Source organism: Chelonia mydas, chromosome 14 (assembly GCF_015237465.2).
Source record: "Chelonia mydas isolate rCheMyd1 chromosome 14, rCheMyd1.pri.v2, whole genome shotgun sequence".
Lineage (NCBI taxonomy): Eukaryota > Metazoa > Chordata > Testudines > Cheloniidae > Chelonia > Chelonia mydas.
In genome coordinates, this window is record NC_051254.2 from 37,371,063 (window position 1) to 37,396,240 (window position 25,178).

Below are 25,178 nucleotides of genomic sequence, written 5' to 3' on the forward strand. Positions count from 1 at the left end.
CAGCATGGCCCCAGCAGCATTGGTACAGGACCCTCATGGGCCTGGCAGTGGCCATGCTGAGGCCACTGCTGCTCCGCCGGGACCTGCTCTCCCAGGACCGGGGCCATCTCCTCCATCCCAACCTAGCGGCTCTCCACCTCACGGTGTGGCTGCTCAGTGGCTAGGCGGGGAGGAGCGGACATGTTCGGAGGGGGTCCAGTGCATCCTCCTGGAAAGCAGACAGCCCTCCACACACCGCACCTACTTGGTGAAGTGGTCCAGGTTCTCTAGATGGGCTGCTGAGCAGGGTGTTTCCCCAGTGGCCGCCCCAATCCAGCTTATCCTAGACAACCTAGGGCCTGGCACCCTCATCAGTCAAGGTGCACCTGGCGGCCATATCGGCCTTCCATCCTCCGGTGCAGGGACACATGGTGTTCTCCCATGCTACGACTGGACGTTTCCTTAAGGGATTGGACCGTCTTTTTCCATATGCTAGGCCCCCTGTCCCACAGTGGGACCCGAACTTGGTGTTATCCCATCTCACGGGGCCCCCGTTTGAACCTCTGGCCACGTGCTCTTGGTCTCACCTCTCATGGAAGGTGGCCTTCCTGGTTGCTATCACGTCAGCCAGGCGGGTCTCGGAGCTCAGGGCTCTGACCTCCGAACCCCCGTACATAGTTTTCCATAAGGATAAGGTTCCGCTTCGCCCAAACCCCGCATTCCTCCCTAAGGTGGTCTCCGCCTATCACATGGGCCAGGACATTTTCCTGCCTGTCCTCTGTCCCAAGCCTCACTCGTCCAATGAGGAACACTGCTCCACATGCTTGACGTGCGTAGGGCACTGGCCTTCTACCTGGAACAGACTAAGCCGTTCAGAAAGTCATCTCAACTGTTTGTTGCCTCGGCTGAGTACATAAGGGGTCGGTCGATTTCCACCCAGCGCCTCTCCCATTGGATCACCTCGTGCATTCACACCTGTTATGATCTGGCGAGTGTTCCTCCACCACCGATTGTGAAGGCATACTCGACTTGGGCCCAGGCCTCATCGGCTGACTTCGTGGCCCACGTCCCTATCCAGGACATTTGTAGGGCCACTACTTGGTCTTTAATTCACACGTTTACTTCGCCCTATGCAATTGTCTCCCAAACCAGGGATGACGCCGGGTTCGGCAGGGCCGTATTCCATCCCGGGAATCTGTGAACTCCTACCCACCTCCAACAGACATAGCTTGGAATCACCTATTGTGGAATACACATAAGCAATCACTTGAAGAAGAAAAGACAGTTACCTTTTCCGTAACTGGTGTTCTTCGAGATGTGTTGCTCATGTCTATTCCACATCCTGCCCTCCTTCCCCTCTGTCGGAGATGTCTGGCAAGAAGGAACTGAGGGTGGGGGGAGCACGCAGCTCCCCCTATACCGCGCCATGGAAGCGCCACTCCAGGGGTCGCAGGGGTGCTCCCCCTACGGGTACTGCTAAGGGAAACACTTCCAGCACCAGCTCACATGGCAAGCACACACACCTATTGTGGAATAGACATGAGCAACATATCTCAAAGGACAGCAGTTACGGAAAAGGTAGCTGTCTTTTCTTATCGCCACCAGCTGCCTTCAACACCTGTAGCTTCACCACACCACCCAGCCCTGCAAACTACAACCCTTACCCACTGCACTCAACCCCCATCACCATGCATTTTAGCCAGCCAGAAGTGCAACACTCATCGCACAGCACTCCAGACAGGAAGACTGAGTATGAGAACAGGACATATGCAATCTGTGATTGAACCATTCCCCACCCCACTCCCTTGCCCTTTCTGTTTCCCAAGCAATTGTGTTCCTTTTCAATAACTGAATTTTATTTTCAATAAATGGCTTTTTTGGCTTTGAAAACATTCTTTATTATTGCATTAAGTAAAAGATACCTTAGCCCATGAAAGCAACAGGCACTGCAAGTCAGTGTCGCAAGCACAGATTCCTACTAACATTGGAACCACTGCACTTCACTCTCGTGCAGGGCACCAAACATTACTGGTGGCTTTCAGCCTCAAATTGCTCCCTCAAGGCATCCCTAATCCTTGCAGCCCCGCGCTGGGCCCCTCGAATAGCCCTGCTCTCTGGCTGTTCAAATTCAGCCTCCAGGTGTTGAACCTCCGAGTTCCATGCCTGAGTGAATCTTTCACCCTTCCCTTCACAAATATTATGGAGGGTACAGCACGCGGATATAACCGCGGGGATGCTGTCATCGGCCAGGTCCAGCTTCCCATACAGGCAGCACCAGCGGCCCTTTAAACTGCCAAAAGCACACTCCAGAGTCATTCTGCACCAGCTCAGCCTGTTGCTGAACTGCTCCTTTCTGCTGTCAAGGCTCCCTGTGTAGGGTTTCATGAGCCACGGCATTAAAGGATAAGCGGGGTCTCCAAGGATCACAATGGGCATTTCGACTTCCCCCCAGTATTGGGGCCAGCTCGTTGTAGAAACAGCAGGTCGCAGGGGCAGCATTCAAATTGGCATTCCTCAGCAGTTCAGGCTCCATTCCCGCGGACTGAAAGGGAAGACAGAGCGTGCAGTACAAGAAATGTTGAAAGATGGCGCCAAATGTGGACAGAAGCACAGGGATTGCTGGGATGTGAACCGATGCATCATGGAGCGTTGGGACAGGACCCAGAATGCCCCGCACCGCATGCCCCCTTCCCACAAGCCACAGCCCCAGAATGGGAAGGGTGCTCTGTGGGATAGCTGCCCATAATGCACCGCTCCCAATGCCACTGCAAGTGCCGCAAATGTGGCCATGCCAGTGCACGTGCAGCTGACCGTGTGAACACACTGCAGCGCTTTCCCTGCCGCGCTCTCCGAAGGCTGGTTTAACTCCCAGCGCTCTGCATCTGCCAGTGTAGCCAGGCCCTTAGAGTCTTCTCTAAAAGAAACAGCTCCAGTCCTGCTGAGGGGGAAGGGTCTGTCCCAGCAGACTCCAGCAATCTGGTGTCCCAAGTGATCTGAATCCGGGAATGACACTGAAGAGAGTGTTCTTCCTGCTTTTCTCTGAACTGGAGTAAATGGAATGGCCAAAACAAGCTAACAAACAAAGGCAGAGACAGCTGCTTCTGGCACCCGGAACCCGCCCGGCTCTGGGCGCGGCTGGCTTGTGCGCTGCAAGGGGGCTGCTGAATTTAGTTATCCTGAGGGGTGCGGGAAAGGGTCCTGCCAGGGGGGAAGAAATAAAGCAGCCCGCCCTGGAAACCTTCGGCAGAGGACTGCAGGGAACTGCCCTGGGTCTGGGTGTCTTGGCCCCCCTGAATGCTGGAGGCTGCTGGCCTGGCCGGGCCCCTCCAGCTCAGCCGGGCGGTGGCTGTTTCTTTAAGCGAAAATGCTAATCTCGTCACGTGACCGCCTGGGTGACTTGACTTTCGCTTTCAATTTCGGGCAGCGCTGCCGGAGGGAAGCCCCGGGCTCTGCTCGGAGCCCAGAGGTTTCTTCCCTAAAGGGCGAGGAGAAGCTGGGAAACTGCAGCGATTTGGTAGCCAGGGACTCAGCCCTGCAATGGGATCAGCTGAAAGAGTCACTGACCGTGGAAATCATCGCACCAAACCCCGCGGAGTCTGATCCCACCCTGGAGATTGTAAAATTTCTCAGAAGGACCAATCAGGCAGGTTAATTTTGCTTCAAAATGATTCCTCACGTCCCCTCGTGTGTCCTGCTCATTGCCTGGCCAGATTGTTACTAACACAAAGATTAACTAACCCTGTGCAATTTGATTTACACGTTCTGTAAACACTGCAGTACAAGGACGTTCACAATGATTGACACCCCGATGCCTTTCAGAGCCTTGTCCGAGCGGCGTAACTCGGGATTTGTGCGGCAGGCTGGGTTCGAAATTTGTTTCTTTTGCGGGTACGTTTCATTCAAGAACCCTGGGCCCGACCTTGTTCTCAGTGACGTCCCGGGGCGATTTGTAACAAGTAACTTCCTGTATTGAGAATACCGGACGAGACTTACTGTGCCACCCCCAGCTGTTCTGTCCTTCTGCCTCTTAACGTGACAGTTTCTACCTCTGCCTGTGGGGCTGAATCCTGTTGTTTCTGATCATTTTCCTTTTTTCCCTTGAAAATATTTCCACAATCAATCAAGACAGAAACTTGCATCCTGTTCTCCTTCTGAAGTGAGGGGGAATTAAGCATGTGCCTAAAGCAGACCATGAGCTCAAGTGTGCTGCTGAATAGGGGCTTCATGACATAATTTAAAAAGAGGCATATTTACACAGCGGTTGACAGATCATCTCCTAGTGTGTGAACGGTGTGGAGGGGAGATTTCCTGAGGAAATCTATAGGACTAAAGGTAGTAAAAAAATAATTTTAAAACACATTTACAACAATAATTCACTTTTGTTTTGTTTAATATTTTATAGACTTTTTCATTTTTCATCAAATATTATTGAAACAATTTTTTTTTCAACCATTGTTACTCTTCTTTTAGCAAGAATAGGGGAGGGGTCAATAAATTGTTTTGATCAATTTGATTAGAATTTCTTTTTTGAATCAATTTGAACTATATATTCTCATTTAGCATCATTTCATTGAAAAATTAGAAACATTCCAATTGTAGGAAAATTCATTTTTAATGTTTTTTTTAAAATTCATTTTCTAATGAAAACATCATTTTGTTTAAACATTTTTTAACTGCAGTCACTGGGAGCTGCAGGCGGCCGTGCAAATGTAAACAAACTGGCAGCCCACCAGTGGATTAGCCTGACAGGCCACGTGTGGCCCGCAGGTTGCCCACCACTGGTCTAACCTGTTGTGACGTTATTGACATGAACTGGGACCGTATAGATCATTGTTACAACCAAGGCCCTGTAGTGGCACCAAATCTTGTATAAAGGGGTCAAATAAAGTGTCTAAAACAAGGTTATGGTTTGCTGGTTAGGGTTATGCTATCTGTTTGCATGTATCATTTTTGTCTTAAATCATTGCAACTATGTTGCATTCGATACACTGTTTGTTTTCTCTCTTTTCTCTTGTCATCTGGATCAAGTAACAGTGAGATGAAAGTTCTCTCAATCTGCCACAGCTCCAGAGCCAGAACCCTTCTACCCCATTTTATCATTTTCTTCATTACATTTTATGTTCACAAGCTGGAATCAGGTAGGAATGTCCATGGCTTCTGCTGCTTCTTACAGTATTGATTTATTTGTTTTGATTTATAAAATTTCTCTGTTTCACTAGTTTATTCCAAAGTGAACAAAAATTAGCACAAATCCCCAAGTGTATCAACACCAAGAAAATATAAATAACAATTGTTATGAGCTGGGTGAAACTTTGTTATGGGTTGAGTTAAAATCTTATTCAAACTGACGTGTGAATGCACCCTTTCACTTAAGATAGTTGTAAGAGGCAATAAAAGGGGCCACACCTAAAACAAGGCTTAATAGAGGCTGCCCAGAGACTAGCACCAATGATGTGAAGGGTGAAAGGACATGGGCAGGGAGGAATCCTCTGGGTATTTTGACCAAATGTGGGTGTGAGAGCACGAACACACAGAACTGAGAACAGACAAGGAGAGAGAGGTGGAGACAAGGAAGCCAGGCAGGAGCCTGTGAGCACAGTGCGACCCTGGGAAAAGCTAGAGAGAGAGAACTTCTGGGTCTGTTGGTTAGGGAAGGTTGGGAGTGTAAGCTACGAAACTGTTCCATGTGTTCTTGGTTCCTCCTGCACTTGGAAAAGCAGGACTTGGTACATTCCTTTTCAATAAACGAGATTGCATCAAAGAGAATACCAGGCTATGCCAATTTGTTGAGGCATGTCTACACTACGAAATTACATCAACCTAACGTACACCGGCATACTTGTGCGTGTCTGCGCTTTGCTCCTTGTATCGGCGGTGTGCATCCTCACCAGGAGTGCTTGTATCGACTGGACTGTCAGTGTAGGGCATTGTAAGAAGGCTCCTGAGAGCTGGAAACAGTCAATGTAGGCAATGCAGTGTCTACACGGACACTGCGTTGACCCAACTACATCAACCTTGACTCTATGCCGCTTGGGGAGGTGGAGTTATTAAGTCAGCGTAGCGGGGTAGTTATGTCAGAAGGCACAAAATGTAAGTGTAGCACTTCCATAGTTAGGCTAACGTCAGCTGCCCTGAATCGGCCTAACTCTGTAGTGTAGATCTGGCGTACATCCCACAGGAACATCCCTGAGGCTCCAAAATTTGACTAGCTGATGAGGTTGAAATGAGGTAACATTAAAATGTCTCCCCCTGACTTCAGGATTAATAACTCTTCAGCCACTGTCATGCTTCTGGAGTGACTCACGGCCATGAGTGCCTTCCTCAGGGCAGACTGTCAAACAAGGCAGACGCCTCAAGCTGGCGGTGTGGTCTGTAATTAGATTTCACCAAGCCAGTAACAAATGTGAACTCCTGGGTCACTATACCAGTCTTACCATGGAGTCACAGACAGTCCCCTCAGACTCTCCAGCCTATCTTGTCACCCAGACAAACTGGACTTAGTGATAAATGGTCACTTACACCATAAATCATGCACTGGTTGCTTCCAGTCCCAAGAGACCAGTCACTTACCCCAGATGAATTGGTACCCTAGATCTTACACCAAAGACAATGCCTGAAGCCAATCCTGTAATAAGCTATCAAAAGGCTTATTAGCTAAGAAAAAGAAATGAATTATTTATAGGTTAAAAGAAGCGAACATATACACAAATGAGTTACCATCTTAATCCTAAGAGTGACAGCGTTATAAAGATCTGCCCATTCAAAGTGTCTTTCAGGGTGGACCCAGGAGATAACCCCTGGGGATCTTCATGTCAGCTACATTATTTCCCTCTTCCAGCTTTCCAAGCAATGGGACAAGGCCTCCTGCACATACTTCTCCATGGGTGGATGAAGAAAGAACAGGAGTACTTGTGGCACCTTAGAGACTAACAAATTATTAGACCATAAGCTTTTGTGGGCTACAGCCCACTTCATCAGGATGCATAGAATGGAACATATAGTAAGAAGAGATGTATGTGTGTATGTGTATATATATACACACACACACACACAGAAGGTGGAAGTTGCCATACAAACTGTAAGAGGCTAATTAATTAAGATGAGCTATTATCAGCAGGAGAAAAAAAAACAAACTTTAGTGATAATCAAGATGGCCTCATTTAGACAGTTGACAAGAAGGTGTGAGGATACTTAACATTAAAAACTGAGAGAGAGGAGGGAAAGTATTAGCTCAAACACCCCAAGCTGAGTTCACAGAGCTCAAGTGCAAAGTGCGCCCTGTGAGCAGCAAGTCAAGCGAAGCGGTTGGCTGTAGGAAACCTTCTCCTCTTCCTCTCCATGGATGCCAGTTGAACAGGCTCTGAATGAAGCGGGGGTTCTGGGGCAAGGCTGGTAAGATCACGTAACTGAAGACTGCATCAGTACATACAAGTGGAGAGAAATAAAGCAGCACAAGCAACATTAAATCTGTCGGTTCTTAACATATTTAGTGCTTTATTTGGCAACCTAAGGCCTTAACTCAGTAAAGCATTTAAGCATCTCCATAAAATTAAACATGTGTTTTAGCTCCCTTCCTGAAGAAAAATTATTTCCTGAATGGTACCCTAATAATGTTCTTTAAATTAGTTTAAATATTTTTATAACAGTCAAAAAACTTTAAAACAATCTCCAACAGAAAGCAGTGATTTGAAATGTTTGCTAATGCTATGCAAGTTAAATCTGTCAGGAGCCGCTTGTAAGGGTAATGGCAAAACATATTTCAGCTTCCATTTAAACCAGTGGTTCTTAACTTTTACTGCAGCCTGCACCCCTTTGGTTCTCAAAAATTGTTGAAGTAGGTCAGTTCTTTAAACCTAGATAGATCATAACTATAGAAAGAAAGATTATATTTATTTTAATTTCGCAGTAAAATTAAGAAGACATGAAAAATTACACTTTTTTTTTTAAAGTTTACCGGCTCAGTGACTCTTCTGCTGTTGCTTTTGTTCAATGATGTTCAAGAAACTAGGAACTTTTTTTGAAATAGCCACACGCATGTCATCACTCACATTTAGGTGGTTTCTGGCCTTTGTTTTGGTGTGCAAGAGTGATGAAAATCCTCTCACACACGTATGTAGTCGCAAATGGCACAAGGATCTCCAGCGCTGTCTTCGCCAGTTGTGGAAACGGTGCTAGTTTAGCACACTGGAAATTCTCAAGCTTCATTGTCTCAAACTCTATTCGGATTTGAGCATTGGCTCGTGATTCAATGAGATCATCTTTCATGAAATCACTATCATTGATGGAATCCAGGTTAAAAAGAAATGGATCCAGTATCCATTTCTTTGCCACATCAAGATCTCCGGTGGAAAAATATCCTTGGAAAGAGTCACTCAGCTGTTGCAAATGCTTTGTCACTTCAGTTGCGATGGTCATTCCTTCATTTTCCAAAACAACTGTTTCTTCAAGAAAAGGAAAGTTAGTGAAATTTCTTCTCAACAGGCTTTATCCAAACTGGAAGTTTCCGAATAAAAGCAGATAACTTCTCTCTGGTCGTTACCGTGTTCATCCCAGTTCCTTGCATAGATGTGTTGAGTTCATTTAGGTGTGTGAATACATCTGCCATGTACGCTAGGCAAAGGATTAAACTCTATTTTCAAAGTCATCAACTAAATTACTGCTTTGATTAAAAGAAACTGACTTATTTCTTCGCACATTTCAAAAATATGAGTAAGCATTCGGCCACGGGAAAGCCACCTCACTTCTGTATGGAAAAGGAGGACAGTGTGCTCGGCCCCAATTTCTTCACAAAAAGCATGGAAGAGGCGATGATTTAGAGCATGTCCTCTGATGAAGTTTACTGCGCTCACCGCAGTAGACAAAGTATCCTTCAATTCTGTAGGCAAAGTCTTTGCGGCAAGGGCACGACGGTGCAACATACAATGTGTGATCATGATACGAGGTACTTCTTTCTTTACGTAGGCAACAAATCCTGAATTTTTTCCTAGCATGGCAGAGGCACCATCGGTGCAAATTGATCCACACACGTCAAACATTATCTTATGCTTCAAAAAGAAGTCTTTGACGAGACTGAACACATCGATTCCTTTCGTAGTTAATTGCAATGGTTCACAGAACAAGAATTCTTCTAAGATTTTTCTCCTTTACAGTTTCTCCTTTTCTCCTTTACTCCGTACTGCTCGAACACCAACAGCTGACTGCAGCCATCAACGTCAGTTGACTCATCAAGCTGAATACCCACTTTAAGAGGACTGGCTTTGATATCTTCTAGAACTTGCAGCAAGATATCCTGGCTCATCGCATGAATTCTAGAACGGATCACGTCATTTGACAAGGGAACCTGCTGAAGCTTCTTTTGTGCATCTCGTCCCAATACTATTTTTGCCATTCCCAATGCACAAGGTTTCACTAATTCCTCAGCTACTGTTGGGGGCTTCTTGTCCTTGGCACGCAAATATGCCACTTGATAGGATGCTTGTAACAAGGGCTTCTCAAGTGACACAAACCCAAACGTCCTCAAGGTTCCGCTATGTTCAAATCGTGCCCTTGTAGACTTCGGGGTGTCAATGTCATGTCCAGCAGCTTTCACCACCATGCTGTTTGTTGAAATGTTCAGACAGCTTCGATGGTTTGAGATTGGCATTTGAAAATAACGAGCTGCACAGTACACATTGCGGTCATTGATTTCCATCCTTCTCTGTCGTACAAGTGAACCCGTAACGAACATAGTCGTCGTTCCATTTGCGTTTCTTCAACATGGCAAGGGTTACTGAAATGAAAAAATATATAAATGGAGATGGGGGGGCCTATACACTTTTAAATGCATATTAAATATATGTAAAGTAGTTTTATGTTATTACTCACCACAAATAGTACAGTGGGCACACACAAATCCACAAGTACGACCCAGAGATGTTGGAGTTTTGCTGTGGAAGTAAACTGTAACCGGCGCGCTAACAGCGGCTAACTGAATTCAAACAAAGCCGTGGAGCTGCCACATCATCATCTGTGCATGCGTCAAGAAACACCCCACAACGTGGCGGTACGCTGTATTTTGTAGCGAGATAATTTCACTACCATTAGCTTAAAAACTTGAAAATAGATTTTTTGTTTGTATATTACAGTAATCGTTAATAAATACATAGGTTTGATGAAACAAAGTAGTTGTACTTACATGCCTGTGCTTAATTTGTGTTTTTGATGATTTACCTTCTAAAAAAATCTGGCATGTCTCGCACCCCCAGAAAGGGCATCTCGCATCCCCAGGGGGTGTGTGCACCCCAGGTTAAGAACCACTGATTTAAACTAATATAAATTATGGATATACAAATTATGGTTATCCAAATGCATTGTTTGTTGTAAAATTCATATATATAAATTCAGGACACATCCTATTCAATGACAGAGCACTGCAATAGATGCACAGAATATTGAATATATTTATTTTATCTTTTCTGTGCCCTGGTGCATTTTACAGCCCGGTTCACAGTGATTGGACCTGATCACCCTGTCACTGCCATCATGGGTGAGGACATTATCTTACCCTGTCACCTGTCCCCCAAGATGAGCGCTGAGAACATGGAAGTGAGATGGTTCCGATCTGAGTTCACTTCGTTTGTGCACCTGTATCAGCATGGAAAGGATGAGTATGGGCAGCAGATGCCAGAATATCATGGAAGGACAGAGCTTTTGAAAGCTGGCATTGTGGATGGGAATGTTGCCTTGGGAATTGTCAATATCAGACTTTCTGATGAAGGACAGTACCGCTGTTTTGTTCAAGATGGTGTCTTTCATGAAGAAGCTGTATTGGAATTGAAGGTAGCAGGTCAGTAACATGTGTCTGTTGTCTCTTTTTAGATGGCTCTTAGACCCAGACCCAAAAAAGCACTTGGGCACCTAACTCCCCTCTTCAGTCCAAAATTTAGGTGCCCCTGAGATCCTCAAAGTAGTCATTAAATTAAATAGTCATTAGGCGAGAGAGAGAGAGAGAGAGACTCTCTGTAGTCCAGTGGTTAGGGTACCCACCTGGTAGGTGGGAGACCCAAGGGCTAGTCCTCCTGCTCTAATTAATCTTGGATTATTTATCCAATCTGGACAAACCATTGGAGGAGGGGGTCTGGACTGGGGTTTTCGCACCTCCCATGGCTGTACCCTAACCACTGGACTAGTCTCTTTCTCTCTCTGGCCCAATGACTATTTAAATATTTATAAATAGTAGAAAAGTTATTGGGCCAGAGAGAGAGAGGCAAGATTTTTCTAGGCCATTATCCTTAAATTTAATTGAAATGTTTTAGTACGAACAGATAAACAGTTCATGTTGTTGGATTGAGATTCACTTACTCAGCAGGTGGGTCTCTAACAAATCTTTAAGGCAAAACACTCAGCAAGTAGCAATCAATTACTCACAGGCTGGAAGCTCATTGCGATGATCTCGTCAGTCACCTCCAACAATGGACAATACAGCTTCAACCTCCCTTTATTAACCAAGCTTATTTATAACTTTGCTATATTATATGTATGTATCAGTGTGATAAATGAGGGGGGGCGGGGCTTGGTAGCTCCCTTTTATGGACACCCAGCCAGCCAATCGCTATAAAATCCCTCTTAGTAGCTGTTCTCTAATTGCTCTACCTGTAAAGGATTAAAAAGTCTCACTGCTATGCCCAGGTAACAGGAAGTGAGTGGGCACCTGGACAGAAGAGCCAATGGGAAGGCTAGAACTTTTTAATAGGGAGAAAAGACTCCCCTTTTGTCTGTCTGTCGTTGCTCTCCCAGGGAGAGGCGGACAGGGCAGCAGCTATGCCGTAAGAAGCTTGGGCCAGGTATGAAAATCAGTATCATACCTAGAAACTACTCATTTGAAACCCCAGATACGTAAGTAGAGCAGGAAATGTCTAGGAAGACGTGATTAGGTTTATCCCTTTTATTTCTTTATGGCTTGTGGATTCCCCTGTGCTAACCCCAAGTGCTTTTGTTTTGCTTGTAACCTTTAAGCTGGACCTCAAGAAAGCTATTCTTGGTACTTAATCCTTGTAGTTGCTCTTTTAAAATCTAGCAATAGCCTGAGTTCCCATATATATTTTGTCTCTTTTTTTTAAATAAAATTTACCTTTTTTAAGAACAGGATTGGATTTTTGTGTCTTAAGAGATTTGTGCACTTTTTTTTAATTAGCTGGTGGCAACAGCTGATTTTTTATTTTTTTCTTTCTCAGCTCTTCCCGGGGGTGTGTTTGTGTGTGTGTTTGTGTGTGTGTGTGTGTGTGTGTGTGTGAGAAAGGGCTTAAGGGTACCCTACAGGAAGGAATTCCCAAGTGCGCCTTCCTGGGCTCTCAAAGGGGTTCTGCACTTGGGTGGTGGCAGCATCTACCAATCCAAGGACAGAGAAATGTTGTAACCTTTGAAATAGTACAAGCCTGGAGTGGCAAGTATTAATTTTTAGAGTCATTGCGGGCCCCCACCCTCTGCACTCGAAGTGCCAGAGTGGGGAATTAGCCTTGACAATTAGTCTCCCATTTCCATGTTCTCTCTTCATCTGTCAGTACAGGTTTAGGGTTACTTCAAACCAATCTTTTCTTGCTTTGTTACTTTTATCTTTTTTTCCTCCTCACAAAAATGATTACTACACATATGCAGTTCTGCTTGAGCTGTTAAACGTTATCAGAACAAACTCTGAAAATCCACAGCAGGCTTCTGGCAGGCCTAAAGATGACTTTGCTCCCAAAATATGCCACTCTTTGCTGCAGGTATCAGCTGATCTGCAATTGGTCTCGGCTGGGACAGTAGTGAAGAGAGCACATATTCTCACCTCAATTGCATTAAAATAATTAAAAAAAAAATCTTTGTTCAGTGACTGATACATTTGCATCAAGACACACTGCACCAGCTCTAGTGCCTGTGGTTATCAAATGTGCTCTACCTGAATCCCAGCTTATGGACTTGAACAGTTAGAACACAAGAATTGCCCTACTGGGTCAGACCAAAGGTCCATCTAGCCCAGTGTCCTGTCTTCCGACAGTGGCCAATGCCAGGGGCCCCCAGAGGGAATGAACAGAACAGGCAATCATCAGGTGGTCCATCCCGTGTCGCCCATTCCCAGCTTCTGGCAAACAGAATGAATTAATGGAAGCCCTATGGCCTGTGTTAGGTAGAACGTCAGACCAGATGATCACAGTGGTCCTGTCTGGCATTACAATCTATGACTCTCTGAAAGCAAAACTTTTAAAGTTCTCTGATTGGCCTTCTCTGATTGGCCTCCCATCTGCGCAGCCTCTCTGGCCTGCTGAAGCCCCATCTAGCATAGGAGTGGGGCAGCCACCCCACTACAGTCCCTCTCTGTCTTTCTTAGCTGCGCTGCATCAATTAGAGAAGTGAATAGCAGTGCAATAAGCAGGAGGGTTTCTGTAGGCTGAGGTACTTTGGCCAGGCTATTCCGTATCTACTCAGAGCATCCACATTAGTGAATGCTTTCCCAGGTTTATACTCAAACTCATAGTCATAAGCTGATAAGCGAGTCCATCTCTGGATTCTGGCAGATGCCATTGGGGTACAGCTTTGCTCTCACCATACAGACCTTTCAGAGGTTAATGGTCTAAGTGTATAAAAAAATGCCTGGCATATAGGTAAGAGTGGAACTTCTTTACCCCACAAACCACAGCTAGCCCTTCTCATTTTAGTTGGGAATAGTATTTTTTTTTCTGCTGGAGCTGGTGACCTTGGTGCATAACTGATGGGACGCTCAGATTCAGCTGGCATTTGGTGGGCTAGTACCGCACCTACCTCATATGATGACGTGTCACCAGACAATACTAGTCCTTTCTGACTATCATAATGAACTAAATCTTAACTTTACATATAAAATGATGGGGTCTAAATTACCTGTTACCACTCAAGAAAGAGATCTTGGAGTCATGGTGGATAGTTCTCTGAAAATATCCACTCAGTGTGCAGCAGCAGTCAAAAAACCTAACAGAATGTTGGGAATCGTTAGGAAAGGGAAAGATAATAAGGCAGAAAATATCATATTGCCTGTATATAAATCCCTGGTATGCCCACATCTTGAACACTGCATGCAGATGTGGTTGCCCCATCTCAAAAAAGATACATTGGACTTGGAAAAGATTCAGAAAAGGGCAACCAAAATGATTAGGGGTATGGAACGGCTTCTGTATGAGGAGAGATTAATAAGACTGGGACTTTTCAGCTTGGAAAAGAGACGACTAAGGGGAGATATGATAGAGGTCTATATAATCATGACAGGTGTGGAGAAAGTAAATAAGGGAGAGTTATTTACTCCTTCTCATAACACAAGAACTAGGGGTCACCAAATGAAATTAATAGGCAGCAGTTTAAAACAAACAAAAGGAAATATTTCTTCACACAACACACAGTCAACCCGTGGAACTCTTTGCCAGAGGATGTTGTAAAGGCCAAGACTATAACAGGGTTCAAAAAAGAACTAGGTGAGTTCATGGAGGATCGGTCCATCAATGGCTATTAGCCTGGATGGGCAGGGATGTAAAACCATGCTCTGAAGTGTTCCTAGCCTCTGTTTGCCAGAATCTGGGAATGGGTGACAGGGGATTTATCACTTGATGATCACCTATTCTGTGCATTCTCTCTGAAGCACCTGGCATTGGCCACTGTTGGAAGACAGGTTACTGAGCTAAATGGACTATTGGTCTGATCCAGTATGGCCAGTCTTATGACTTTAGTAATTTCCTTGCTTCTGCAAAAGCTATTTTTTGACCCCACTGGAATTTCTTCCATTCTATAACAGTTTGTGTAATGGAGCCAATATAGATGTCCAGTTGGGAAAAAATTTACCATAAGAATTTAAAAGGCCTCGAAAGGATTTGTTTATAGGTTTTTGCTCCACAAACGCTCAATAAAATGGCGTGTTTCTTGTTATCGTCTGTATCATTTGTGATGAAGTACTGAGAGAGTCTGTCTCTGAGTACTGAATCCAGTCCTCCTGGAATACATTATGCCCTTTCATTTTTTCCATATGCAGCCATTTTTCCTTTACAATAAAAAAAAGAGGTTTTCACTTACTCACGCAATGTGTAGAACTTGGTGCCTGTTGTTTTCATTTTATCCTCATCGCCTTTGTAGGGCTGGAAGGGGTCTTGAGAAGTCATCAAGCCAGCCCCCTTCTGCTGACACAGGACCAAGTAACTCTAGACCGTCCCTGACAGGGGTTTGTCCAGCCTGGTCTAAAAAACCCCTCCAATGACGGAGATTCTACAGTCGACCTTGGAAGCCTGTTCTGGAGTTTCCTTCCAGTTAGAAAGCTTTTCCTAATATCGAACCTCAATCTCCCTTGCTGCAGATTAAGCCCATTCCTTCTCCTGCCTTCAGTGGACATGGAGACCCAAAAGAGATTAGAACTAAAAAAGGGGATCTTTTATTCTGGTACATGTTCACAGTGACAGCTAACCGAGCTGCCATCTTGAGAAACTCCTTCACGTGCTCCACAACTCCCTGGAGCACCATTAAGGCGTCTCAGAGCAAGTAGCTACCTCACATTGGCCACCCGGAGGTCATAAGCATAACAAACATGCCTCCAACATTATAAAATCAGAAATCAAGGGGAAAACCTCTTGAATTCCTTGCCCCCTTCACATCACCGACAACACTGCCGATAACACGCTCCAACGTTCTGTAAGGCTTTCGCTTCCACCTCGGAGGCCCCAGGACTGCAGCACAGTTAAGCAAAGGTTTAACAAGTGCTGAAGTCCCGTTGAAGACATGTTTCCATGAATATCAGCCATAAAGAAAGTGTATTCAATCCTTTTGTTGAAAATGTAAACTTTTATATGCTGGGCTGTATATTTATCTGATTTAACACGGATTCATTTTAGCTTCAGGCTCTGCACCTCGCATCTCTGTTGAGGGTCACCAGGATGGAGGGATCCAAGTGGTGTGTCAGTCGGCCGGATGGTACCCAGAGCCCAAGGCGCTGTGGAGAAATCTCAAAGGGCAGCCTTTATCTTCATCAACTGAAACCAAATCTGAAGAGCAACATGGTCTCTTTGAAATAAAAAATTCTATTGTTATAACAGAAAATTCAAACAAGAATTTGTCCTGTGCCATAAGGAACACCCACCTGAACCGAGAAAAAGAATCAATAACATTTTATATATCAGGTCAGTGACCACCAAAACCCCACACTGTAATATCCAACAGGAAGAAATCAGATGGTTAAATAATACACAAGTTAAAATATTCCCTCACAAAAAGCTACGTTAAGATAAAGTTTAGGTGGAGAGCACAGTTTAGGGTAAAATGCATTCCAGGGATATTGTAGTTCTCCCCAAAACAAGCATTTTAAACCCAGTAGATTCAGGGTTAAGGTGAAATTTAAAAGAAATCCAAACATGTTAATGCATGGAAGTGCCCTGTAGTAACACTATAGATGTATGTTATTGTGATTCAAACAGGATGATTAGTGTTTGTAGTCCCATATTACATGAAATGGATATTTAAAGTCACATTAGATTTTCATTCTCATCCAGTCACCACAGGGCAGTGGTCAGGTATATTGGGGGCCCTACTGATTGGTTGGACTTTCTGCTTCCTAGTGGATTGATGGATCAAGGACTAGGCTTCTTGCCCCAGTGAATATGCAGAGGGAGAAGTGATATGCTGTGATCTCTTCAACACAGAGGAAATTTGTTGAGTCTCTGCTCATGGCAGGTCAGAAGCAAGGCAGGGCCATGAAAGTCTGGAGCCCCGGGAACAATCATTTGAGTGTGTCACTCACTAAAAGGTCCATGTTTTAATATAAAGTTTGATTTCTCACCCTTTAGCAAACTTCACAGGGAAAGGGGTTGCCATAACAACAAAACCCAGTGGGCGTGATCCAAAGCCCGTTAAAGACATCAGTAGGATTTGGATCAGTTCCTATGCCCCCATTTAGCGGATCAGTTCCTATGCCAGGAATTCCTGTGCTGAAGTGAAGAGTATCTGGATATTTATCTGCTCTCCCTTAATTATTGATTTCCACTCGTAAAGCCTCAGATTTTCTTTTACTCTGAAATTCCCTGGTGTTACAAAAGTTTAAATTTTACTTACGTGTAAGTTTTCTGTTGGGAAATTTGATGAGTAATTATAATTTCTCTTCCTACATGTTTTAACTGTAGTATTAATTTCATAAAAAGAAGGAATCACTTTTCCCTGAATTGGCTCCTGGGTTAGGTGATGGGGTCAGAAGCCCCGGTTAGTCAACAAAATTAAGAACGTGTGTAAGGGAAGCAGAATTAAAATATAAACAAGCCCACTACTAATTATATGTATAATTATTCACACACACACCCGTGTGCGCACACACACTGACTTTTCTTTTTTTAAGGATCAGAACAATGTGCTGTTCCCTAACCCCATTCTCAGAAATAGTGGAACCATTTTGGCTGAAACTTTTCAAAAAGAAAAGTTCAGCCTGAGGCAGACACCCAGCATGGAAATTTTCTCCCCAAATGGTAAAGTTTGGCAAAGTAATGAGCAAAGGAAAAGAAGACCCTATAATGGGAAGTGTCGAGCAACTTTAATAACAAGTGATGTGACTAGCTCCACCTAGAGAGAGAGAGAGAGAGAGAGAGGAGGGGATGAGGTGTAGGGTGGTATTACTTTTGTTAGTATTTAATACATCATTCAGTACTACCAAAAGAGTGTGAGGGGAACCTCTTTTTAAAATTGGTTTCTGCCAGTTTTTATATTGCAGGGAGCAAATTTTTCCACACGTATTTGACACAAATCCTGATGTGATGCATTTTCCTACAATAAAAGTGTACTGTTGGTTATTACTGTTTTCAAACTAATGGTGGGCTTTGTGTTTCAGATTCTTTTTCCCCAGAGCATCTCCCTGGATGGTGGGTTGGAGTGTGACTTTGGTGATTTTGTTGGTGTTCGTCTGCCTTACTCTTTTTCTGTTCAAATTAAAAGGTAAAGCTCCAAAGGGGGAAATACCGTGTAATCAGAATGAGCTTTCTCCTTAGAACAGACAGCTTAGACTTTTCTACATGAGAAAGTTACACCAGCTTAAGGTGTAAATTTAAATAGATTTTTTTTAAGCCAGAGCAAGCTCCTATGTGGACACATATCAATTTAAGAAGACCTTACTTCAGTTTAGTTTAAAACTGTTCCTATTCATCTTAAGATAAGCCTAAAACTAGGTTTGCACTAGTTTAACTAGATTTTCCGTGGGGCCTGAGGTAGTTAGGTTCCCAACTCCCATTGGAATTCAATATGCTTTGGCTCTTAACTCCCCTCGGCTCCTATGAAAATCCCTGCCTTATGGGGGTTTTTGATTGCCTGTGTGCTGTTTATGACCATCTCTGTTCTAGGACAGGTCTATGTGTGTAAATAATCAAATTACACTAAGAAGGTACCCAGACTCTGTGTCACTGATTTCTCTTCCACTGGGAACCCAACATGCAAGTCCCTGAAGAGCTGCAACAGCTTGGTAGAGGGGCAACATTATTATTACTTGAGGACTCATAATGAAAAGATCCTTTTAAATCTGGAGTCACTGAAAAAGTCTCTTAATAATTGTACTTATGTTTTCTTCTTTTAGGGAAACATCTCAACACTATCAGTAAGTTCAGTTTTTCTCCTGGCAGAACCAATGTTATGTTATGAAAGATTTTTGAATGACTGTGACAATGTCAACTTGAAAATCATAAGCAATACAACCAATACTAATTGCATAACTTGTTACATCGGTAACGGGTAGGAAGCCAGGACTGTACATGTGTCTTGAATGTGGCATTTTTTTTTTGTTTATTATTTAGGTAAACTTCAAACAGAGCTAGGTAAGGGTGGTTTTTTATTATTATTATTTGTTTCTCTCACTGATACAGCCTTTTCTATGATAATGAATCCTATTGATACTGCATTTGCCTGGCTTAATTCTCATCCCCATCTATGTGTTTGCTTCCAGAGTGGAGGAGATCCCTGGGTGATGCAGGTAATTAAAAATCATATTTAGTCAATGGGGGATCCTGCTCCCTTTCGTTGTGCAAATAAACAAGGAGAAAACTATAATATTTCCCAGGTGGAAGAAGGGAGGGTGCTGAGGTTCAAAGGAGGGAGAGGAATGGACCATCCTCACATGTCCTCCTTACACATTGCTCCCATAACTTTGGAAACGTCCCTGCTCTGAGTGACTGAGCACTTACTAAAAAGAAAAGGAGTACTTGTGGCACCTTAGAGACTAACCAATTTATTAGAGCATAAGCTTTCGTGAGCTACAGCTGACTTCATCGGATGCATCGGAGCTGTAGCTCACAAAAGCTTATGCTCTAATAAATTTGTTAGTCTCTAAGGTGCCACAAGTACTCCTTTTCTTTTTACGGATACAGACTAACACGGCTGCTACTCTGAAACCTGAGCACTTACTGTTTCTTAGGATCCCCGCCCTAGTGTCAGGTAGAGGAACAAGAGCCCTGACCAGACACACGAGTTCAAACCAAGGAGTCCCTGTGATCAGTGTTCAGCTTGTGCTTCTTTTCTCCATCCATAGTGATCTCCCCTTTCTGTTCTCTCCATCAGATCCCAACTTTCTGCTGTTTTTAACCATCTCATCCACGTTCTCCGTTCATTCATTTATATCAGCCCCTCCACCACTAACTCTCTTCTCTTGTAGAAGCCCCTTGCTCATAAATAAAAATCTCTTTGTTAGAAATAAAATCTAGAGCGATAATTCTCTTTGTCTGGCCCTGATGACTAGTTACAGAGTTTTAATTAGGGAATCTATGGAATCATGTCACTATCGACAGATCTCCGGCCTGTGGCAGGATGGAGCAGGCGTCAGGCTGGTGTCAACAAGAGACGTCCAAGCTCCAGGACTTTACATACAAGGGAGGGAGGGTACATCAGAGAAAAGATAGTTGTGACCATGTGAATGATGTGAGGGGAAATCTCCTAGGGCTTCCCTGTGATTCCAGGGTCTCTAATCCCCACTCTGGGGATAGATGGGTGCACGAGGGGAAAGATTCTGTCTCAGGACTGGGTCAGTAAATCTTTATGCTCTGTCACTGACCTGTCTCTGACTGCGGAGTGAAACTCAGGAGTGAATGCTGAGATCTCAGAGCTGCTCCCCATTCAGAGCCGGGTAAATCCTGGAGGAAGGAGATTTCCTGGTTCACACTCCAGCGGGGACAGATTCTGTCACTGATATGATGAGACACTCCCCCAGGGCGGAGCTGTGCCCCTAACGCTCTGATTCTGTCTCTCCCTAGCAAATGTGACTCTGGATCCAGACACGGCTCATCCAGAACTTGTCCTGTCTAAGGATCGGAAAAGTGTGAGATGGGCAGACACATGGCAGGATGTGCCCCACCACAAGAATCCTGAGAGATTTGACATTGAGCGCTGTGTGCTGGGCTGTGAGGGGTTCACCTCAGGGAGACATTACTGGGAGGTGGAGGTGGGGGTGGGGCTACTCTGGGCTGTGGGGGTGGCCAGAGAGTCTGTGAGGAGGAAGGGAGGGATCAGCCTTAGCCCTGAGGAGGGGATCTGGGCTGTGGATCAGAGGCAGGGCCAGTACCAGGCTCTCACCTCCCCTGTGACCCCCCTAGACCTGAGCCAGGCCCCCAGCAGGATCCGGGTTTGTCTGGACTGTGAACAGGGGCAGGTGACATTTATCAATGCTGGAGATGAGGCCCCGATCTTCACTTTCCCGCCGGGCTCCGTCCCTGGGGAGAGAATCCGCCCTTGGCTCTGGCTGGGGATGGAAAGCCAGCTCAAACTGTGTCCCTGAGAGACGGGGGGTATATCCCACTGGGGACCCTGAAATCAGCCTGTCTAGCCTCACACACCCAAGTATCTATGATCTTGGCATCATCCTGTCCACCCAGTCCTATGGCCTCTTAATTCTATGTCCCCTGGAACCTCCTCCCCCCTCCTTCCCCGCAGCACAAAGATGGGATCTAAAGGGAGACACCCCACTCTCGGCCAGGGCTGTGACTTTGTGTTCTGTGAGCTTCTAATTTCAATGACTAGGGGTGGCATCCATGAAGGGACTTAGATGTTGCAACCCTGGGCGTCACTGGATGTCATCTTTAGGTGCCTAGAAGATCACAGGAACAACACTATGACCCACAAAGCCTGACTTAGGGACCTAGTCTCCCTATACAATGAATGGAGACAGACAGATACCTTACAATGCCATCCACAAGAGCCGGCCTGCTAGGTGGGGAGCCATCTAAACTAGCCAATGGGAGATGCGAACAACAGGGGTGTGTCCTAAGCCCCGCCCCCCTCGCAAAGATAAGTGCCTAAGTCTGCATTGCTGGGGGGCCCCCACCTCTGCTTAGCAGTCCACGAATGGGAACCCACCGCCTGAGGCATTACTTCTGGGAATGAGTTAGGCCCCTGCTGCGCTGCACACAACCTGTGGGTGGGGAGGGGGGGTTGTTTTGGTGCTGCTGGCCACCTCATAACTTTAAGCCAGTGACAGCACACTTGCCTGGGACGTGGGAGACCCAGGTTCAATGCCCCCCTCTTTGCTACAGAAGGAGAAAGGATTTAAACTGGGGCTACTCAGTTTCTAGGTGGGTGCTGCAACCACTGAGCTATGGTACAGTCTGAAGGTGGGATTCTTCAGTCTCCCCTATTGCAGCTGGCTCACTGTGGGTAAATAATGAAGGAGCGACTGGAGCTGGGGGTCTGGCCCCAGGAGCTCCCGCCCCTCAGATGGGCTCCCTGACCACAGGACCCCAGAGTCATTCTCACTTTCTGGCCAGTATCCATTTAAGTGTTTATCTACAGTGGAACAGTCACTGGGACAGAGAGAGAAAGAGAATGTCTCTGTAGTCCAATGGTTGGGGCACCCACCTGAGCAGGGGGAGACCCCAGATCCAACCCCTCTGTTCCCATCACTCTGTCATTATTTATCCCAAGTGGAACACCTATAACAGGAGAGGCTGAAGGATCTTAATACTTGGCTTTTCTTCCCTCCCCCCCCACCCCCACCCCCCAAACAACTGGACACCTGGAGGAACGTTTGAAGAGCAAAGACTTTGAATGGGGGAAGAGGGTCCCGGGCTGGAAGGCAATTCCAGCCTGTGTAGTGAGGATCCATAGCCTGCTTGTACCATCTGTCAGGGTGAGACACTGCTTGACTGAAATCCTATTTAGTTTGTAGAACTCAGACTGCAAATTTATTTTTATTTCTTGAGAAACCAACTTTGATCTCTACGCTTGCTACTTATAATCCCTTAAAATAATCTTTCTGTAGCTAATAAATCTCTTTTATATTTTACCTAAAACAGTGAGTTTTGGTTGAAGTGCTTGGGAAATCTCAGTTCAGTTTACAAAGGCTAGTGTGTGTCCTCTCCACATCAAGGGGGAGGTGGACTGGGTGAAATGAACTGACACTGGCCAGGCTTCTGTGCAAGATGGTAAAGTTCTGCAGTGCAAGGCTGAGGAGCTGGGGGAATCAGCTGGAGCCTCTCTATTGTTGGTTCATGAGTTGCTCGCAAAAGCATTCATGTAACTCGGTTGGGTGAGTCCCTGCCGGTGGATGGCAGAGTAAGGGCAGCACCTGCCAGAGGTTAGTAGCTTCTCATCAGCATCACAGTGTGAGGGGAAGCTCAGGTTGGTGGGACAGAGGGCTCAGCAGTCCCATAGTCTGGGGACCCCGTCACAGTGATTAACACGCCCATCTGACTGGTGGGAGACACACAGTTCAAATACTTCCTGGTAGGGAGGTGGGACTGAACTTGGGTTCCCCATATTCCAGCTCAGGGCTTTAACCACTGGGCTTGAAGTTATAAGGTGGGCTCCACTACCTCTTCCATTGGACAGCTGTTTGAATGGGACCCAATCTGGTAGCCATGCTGGGAGGATCAGGCCCCACATGCAAGATCGGCAGCTGAATGCCAATCTTCCCTGGTCCATGACTCACTTGTGGGCTTAGGTGGGAGATAGGCATCTCATACTCCCAGAATGGGGCAGCGGCTTCTGGCCACATTATTTTTTTCCAAGAAAATAGACTCAGTCCAGTGAGAACAAGGGAGAAAAGTTGCATTTCAAAATTAAGGGGAAAAGTTATCAAGACACCCTAGTTAATGTCTAGGTCTACCCACCATTCCCAGGGAATTCTAACTACACACTAACCCATAGAAAGCTTCCTACCAACACTACAAAAAGATTCTGCGTGGACTCCTCCTGAAGGTGGAAACAACAGATTGGACTTCTACGTAGAGTGCTTCCGCTGACGTGCATGGGCTGAAATTGTGGAAAAGCAGCATCACTTGCCCCATAACCTCAGCCGTGCCGAACACAATGCCAACCACAGCCTCAGAAACAACTCTGACATAATCAAAAAGGCTGACAAAGGAGGTGCTGTCATCATCATGAATAGGTCAGAATATGAACGAGAGGCTGCTAGACAACTCTCTGACACCACATTCTACAGGCCATTACCCACTGACCCCACTGAGGGTTACCAAAAGAAACTACACCATCTGCTCAAGAAACTCCCTAAAGAATCACAGGAACAAATCTACAGTGACACACCCCTAGAGCCCCGATCAGGGGTATTCTATCTGCTACCCAAAATCCATAATCCTGGGAATCCTGGACGCCCCATCATCTCAGGCATTGGCACCCTGAGAGCAGGATTGTCTGGCTATGTAGACTCTCTCCTCAGGCCCTATGCTACCAACACTCCCAGCTATCTTTGAGACACTACTGACTTCCTGAGGAAACTACAATCCTTCGGTAATCTTCCAGAAAACACCATCCTAGCCACGATGGATGTAGAAGCCCTCTACACCAACATTCCACACATAGATGGACTACAAGCCCTCAGGAATAGCATCCCCGATACTATCATGGCAAACCTGGTGGCTGAAGTTCGTGACTTTGTCCTCACCCATAACTATTTCAGATTTGGGGACAATTTATACCTTCAAGTCAGCGGGATTTCTATGGGTACCCGCATGGCACCACAGTATGCCAACATTTTTATGGCTGACTTAGAACAACGCTTCCTCAGCTCTCGTCCCCTAATGCCCCTACTCTACTTGTGCTACATTGATGACATTTTCATCATCTGGACCCATGGAAAAGAAGCCCTTGAGGAATTCCACCATGATTTCAACAATTTCCATCCCACCATCAACCTCAGCCTGGACCAGTCCACACAAGAGATCCACTTCCTGGACTCTACGGTGCTAATAAGCGACGGTCACATAAACACCACCCTATACCGGAAACCTACTGACCGCTACACTTACCTAAATGCCTCCAGCTTTCACCCAGATCAGACCACACGATCCATTGTCTACAGCCAAGCTCTACAATACAACCGCATTTGCTCCAACCCCTCAGACAGAGAGAAACACCTACAAGAGCTCTATCAAGCATTCTTACAACTACAATACCCACCTGCTGAAGTGAAGAAACAGATTGACAGAGCCAGAAGAGTACCCAGAAGCCACCTACTACAGGACAGGCCCAACAAAGAAAATAACAGAACGCCACTAGCCATCACCTTCAGCCCCCAACTAAAACCTCTCCAACGCATCATCAAGGATCTACAACCTATCCTGAAGGACGACCCATCACTCTCACAGATCTTGGGAGACAGGCCAGTCTTTGCTTACAGACAGCCCCCCAACCTGAAGCAAATACTCACCAGCAACCACACACCACACAACAGAACCACTAACCCAGGAACCTATCCTTGAAACAAAGCCCGTTGCCAACTGTGTCCACATATCTATTCAGGGGACACCATCATAGGGCCTAATCACATCAGCCACACTATCAGAGGCTCGTTCACCCGCACATCTACCATTGTGATATATGTTATCATGTGCCAGCAATGCCCCTCTGCTATGTACATTGGCCAAACTGGACAGTCTCTACGTAAAAGAATAAATGGACACAAATCAGACGTCAAGTATTATAACATTCAAAAACCAGTCGGAGAACACTTCAATCTCTCTGGTCACTCGAACTCAGACCTAAAGTGGCAATTCTTCAACAACAATAAACTTCAAAAACCAGACTCCAAGGAGAGACTGCTGAATTGGAATTAATTTGCAAACTGGATACAATTAACTTAGGCTTGAATAGAGACTGGGAGTGGATGGGTCATTACACAAAGTGAAACTATTTCCCCATGTTTATTCCCCCCCCCAGCCCTGCCCACTGTTCCTCAGATGTTCTTGTTAACTGCTGAAAATGGC

General features: G+C 45.5%; 3 protein-coding genes across 8 annotated transcripts in view; 2 read left to right on the plus strand and 1 right to left on the minus strand.

Moving 5' to 3' along the window:
- The window catches only part of LOC102936186 (butyrophilin-like protein 2), a 1,677,894-nt gene that overhangs the window by 1,313,806 nt on the left and 338,910 nt on the right, over positions 1-25,178 (minus strand).
- The window catches only part of LOC114020220 (butyrophilin subfamily 1 member A1), a 1,361,724-nt gene that overhangs the window by 1,089,561 nt on the left and 246,985 nt on the right, over positions 1-25,178 (plus strand).
- Positions 3,379-21,329, plus strand: LOC119567714 (butyrophilin subfamily 1 member A1). 6 transcript variants are annotated; one of them, XM_037914923.2, is made up of 8 exons: positions 3,443-3,622; positions 5,008-5,117; positions 10,457-10,804; positions 15,840-16,124; positions 18,551-18,571; positions 18,768-18,788; positions 18,917-18,943; positions 20,217-21,328. In XM_037914923.2, exons 2-8 carry the CDS (start codon positions 5,018-5,020, stop codon positions 20,735-20,737), a joined length of 1,323 nt encoding a protein of 440 aa, XP_037770851.1. In that variant the 5' UTR covers positions 3,443-3,622; positions 5,008-5,017; the 3' UTR covers positions 20,738-21,328. The 6 variants fall into 6 exon arrangements, with proteins under 6 accessions (XP_037770845.1, XP_037770851.1, XP_037770846.1 ...); XM_037914918.2 differs by lacking the exon at positions 3,443-3,622 and adding an exon at positions 3,758-3,867 and having other exon boundaries at positions 20,217-21,329; XM_037914919.2 differs by lacking the exon at positions 3,443-3,622 and adding an exon at positions 3,758-3,867 and having other exon boundaries at positions 5,014-5,117; positions 20,217-21,329.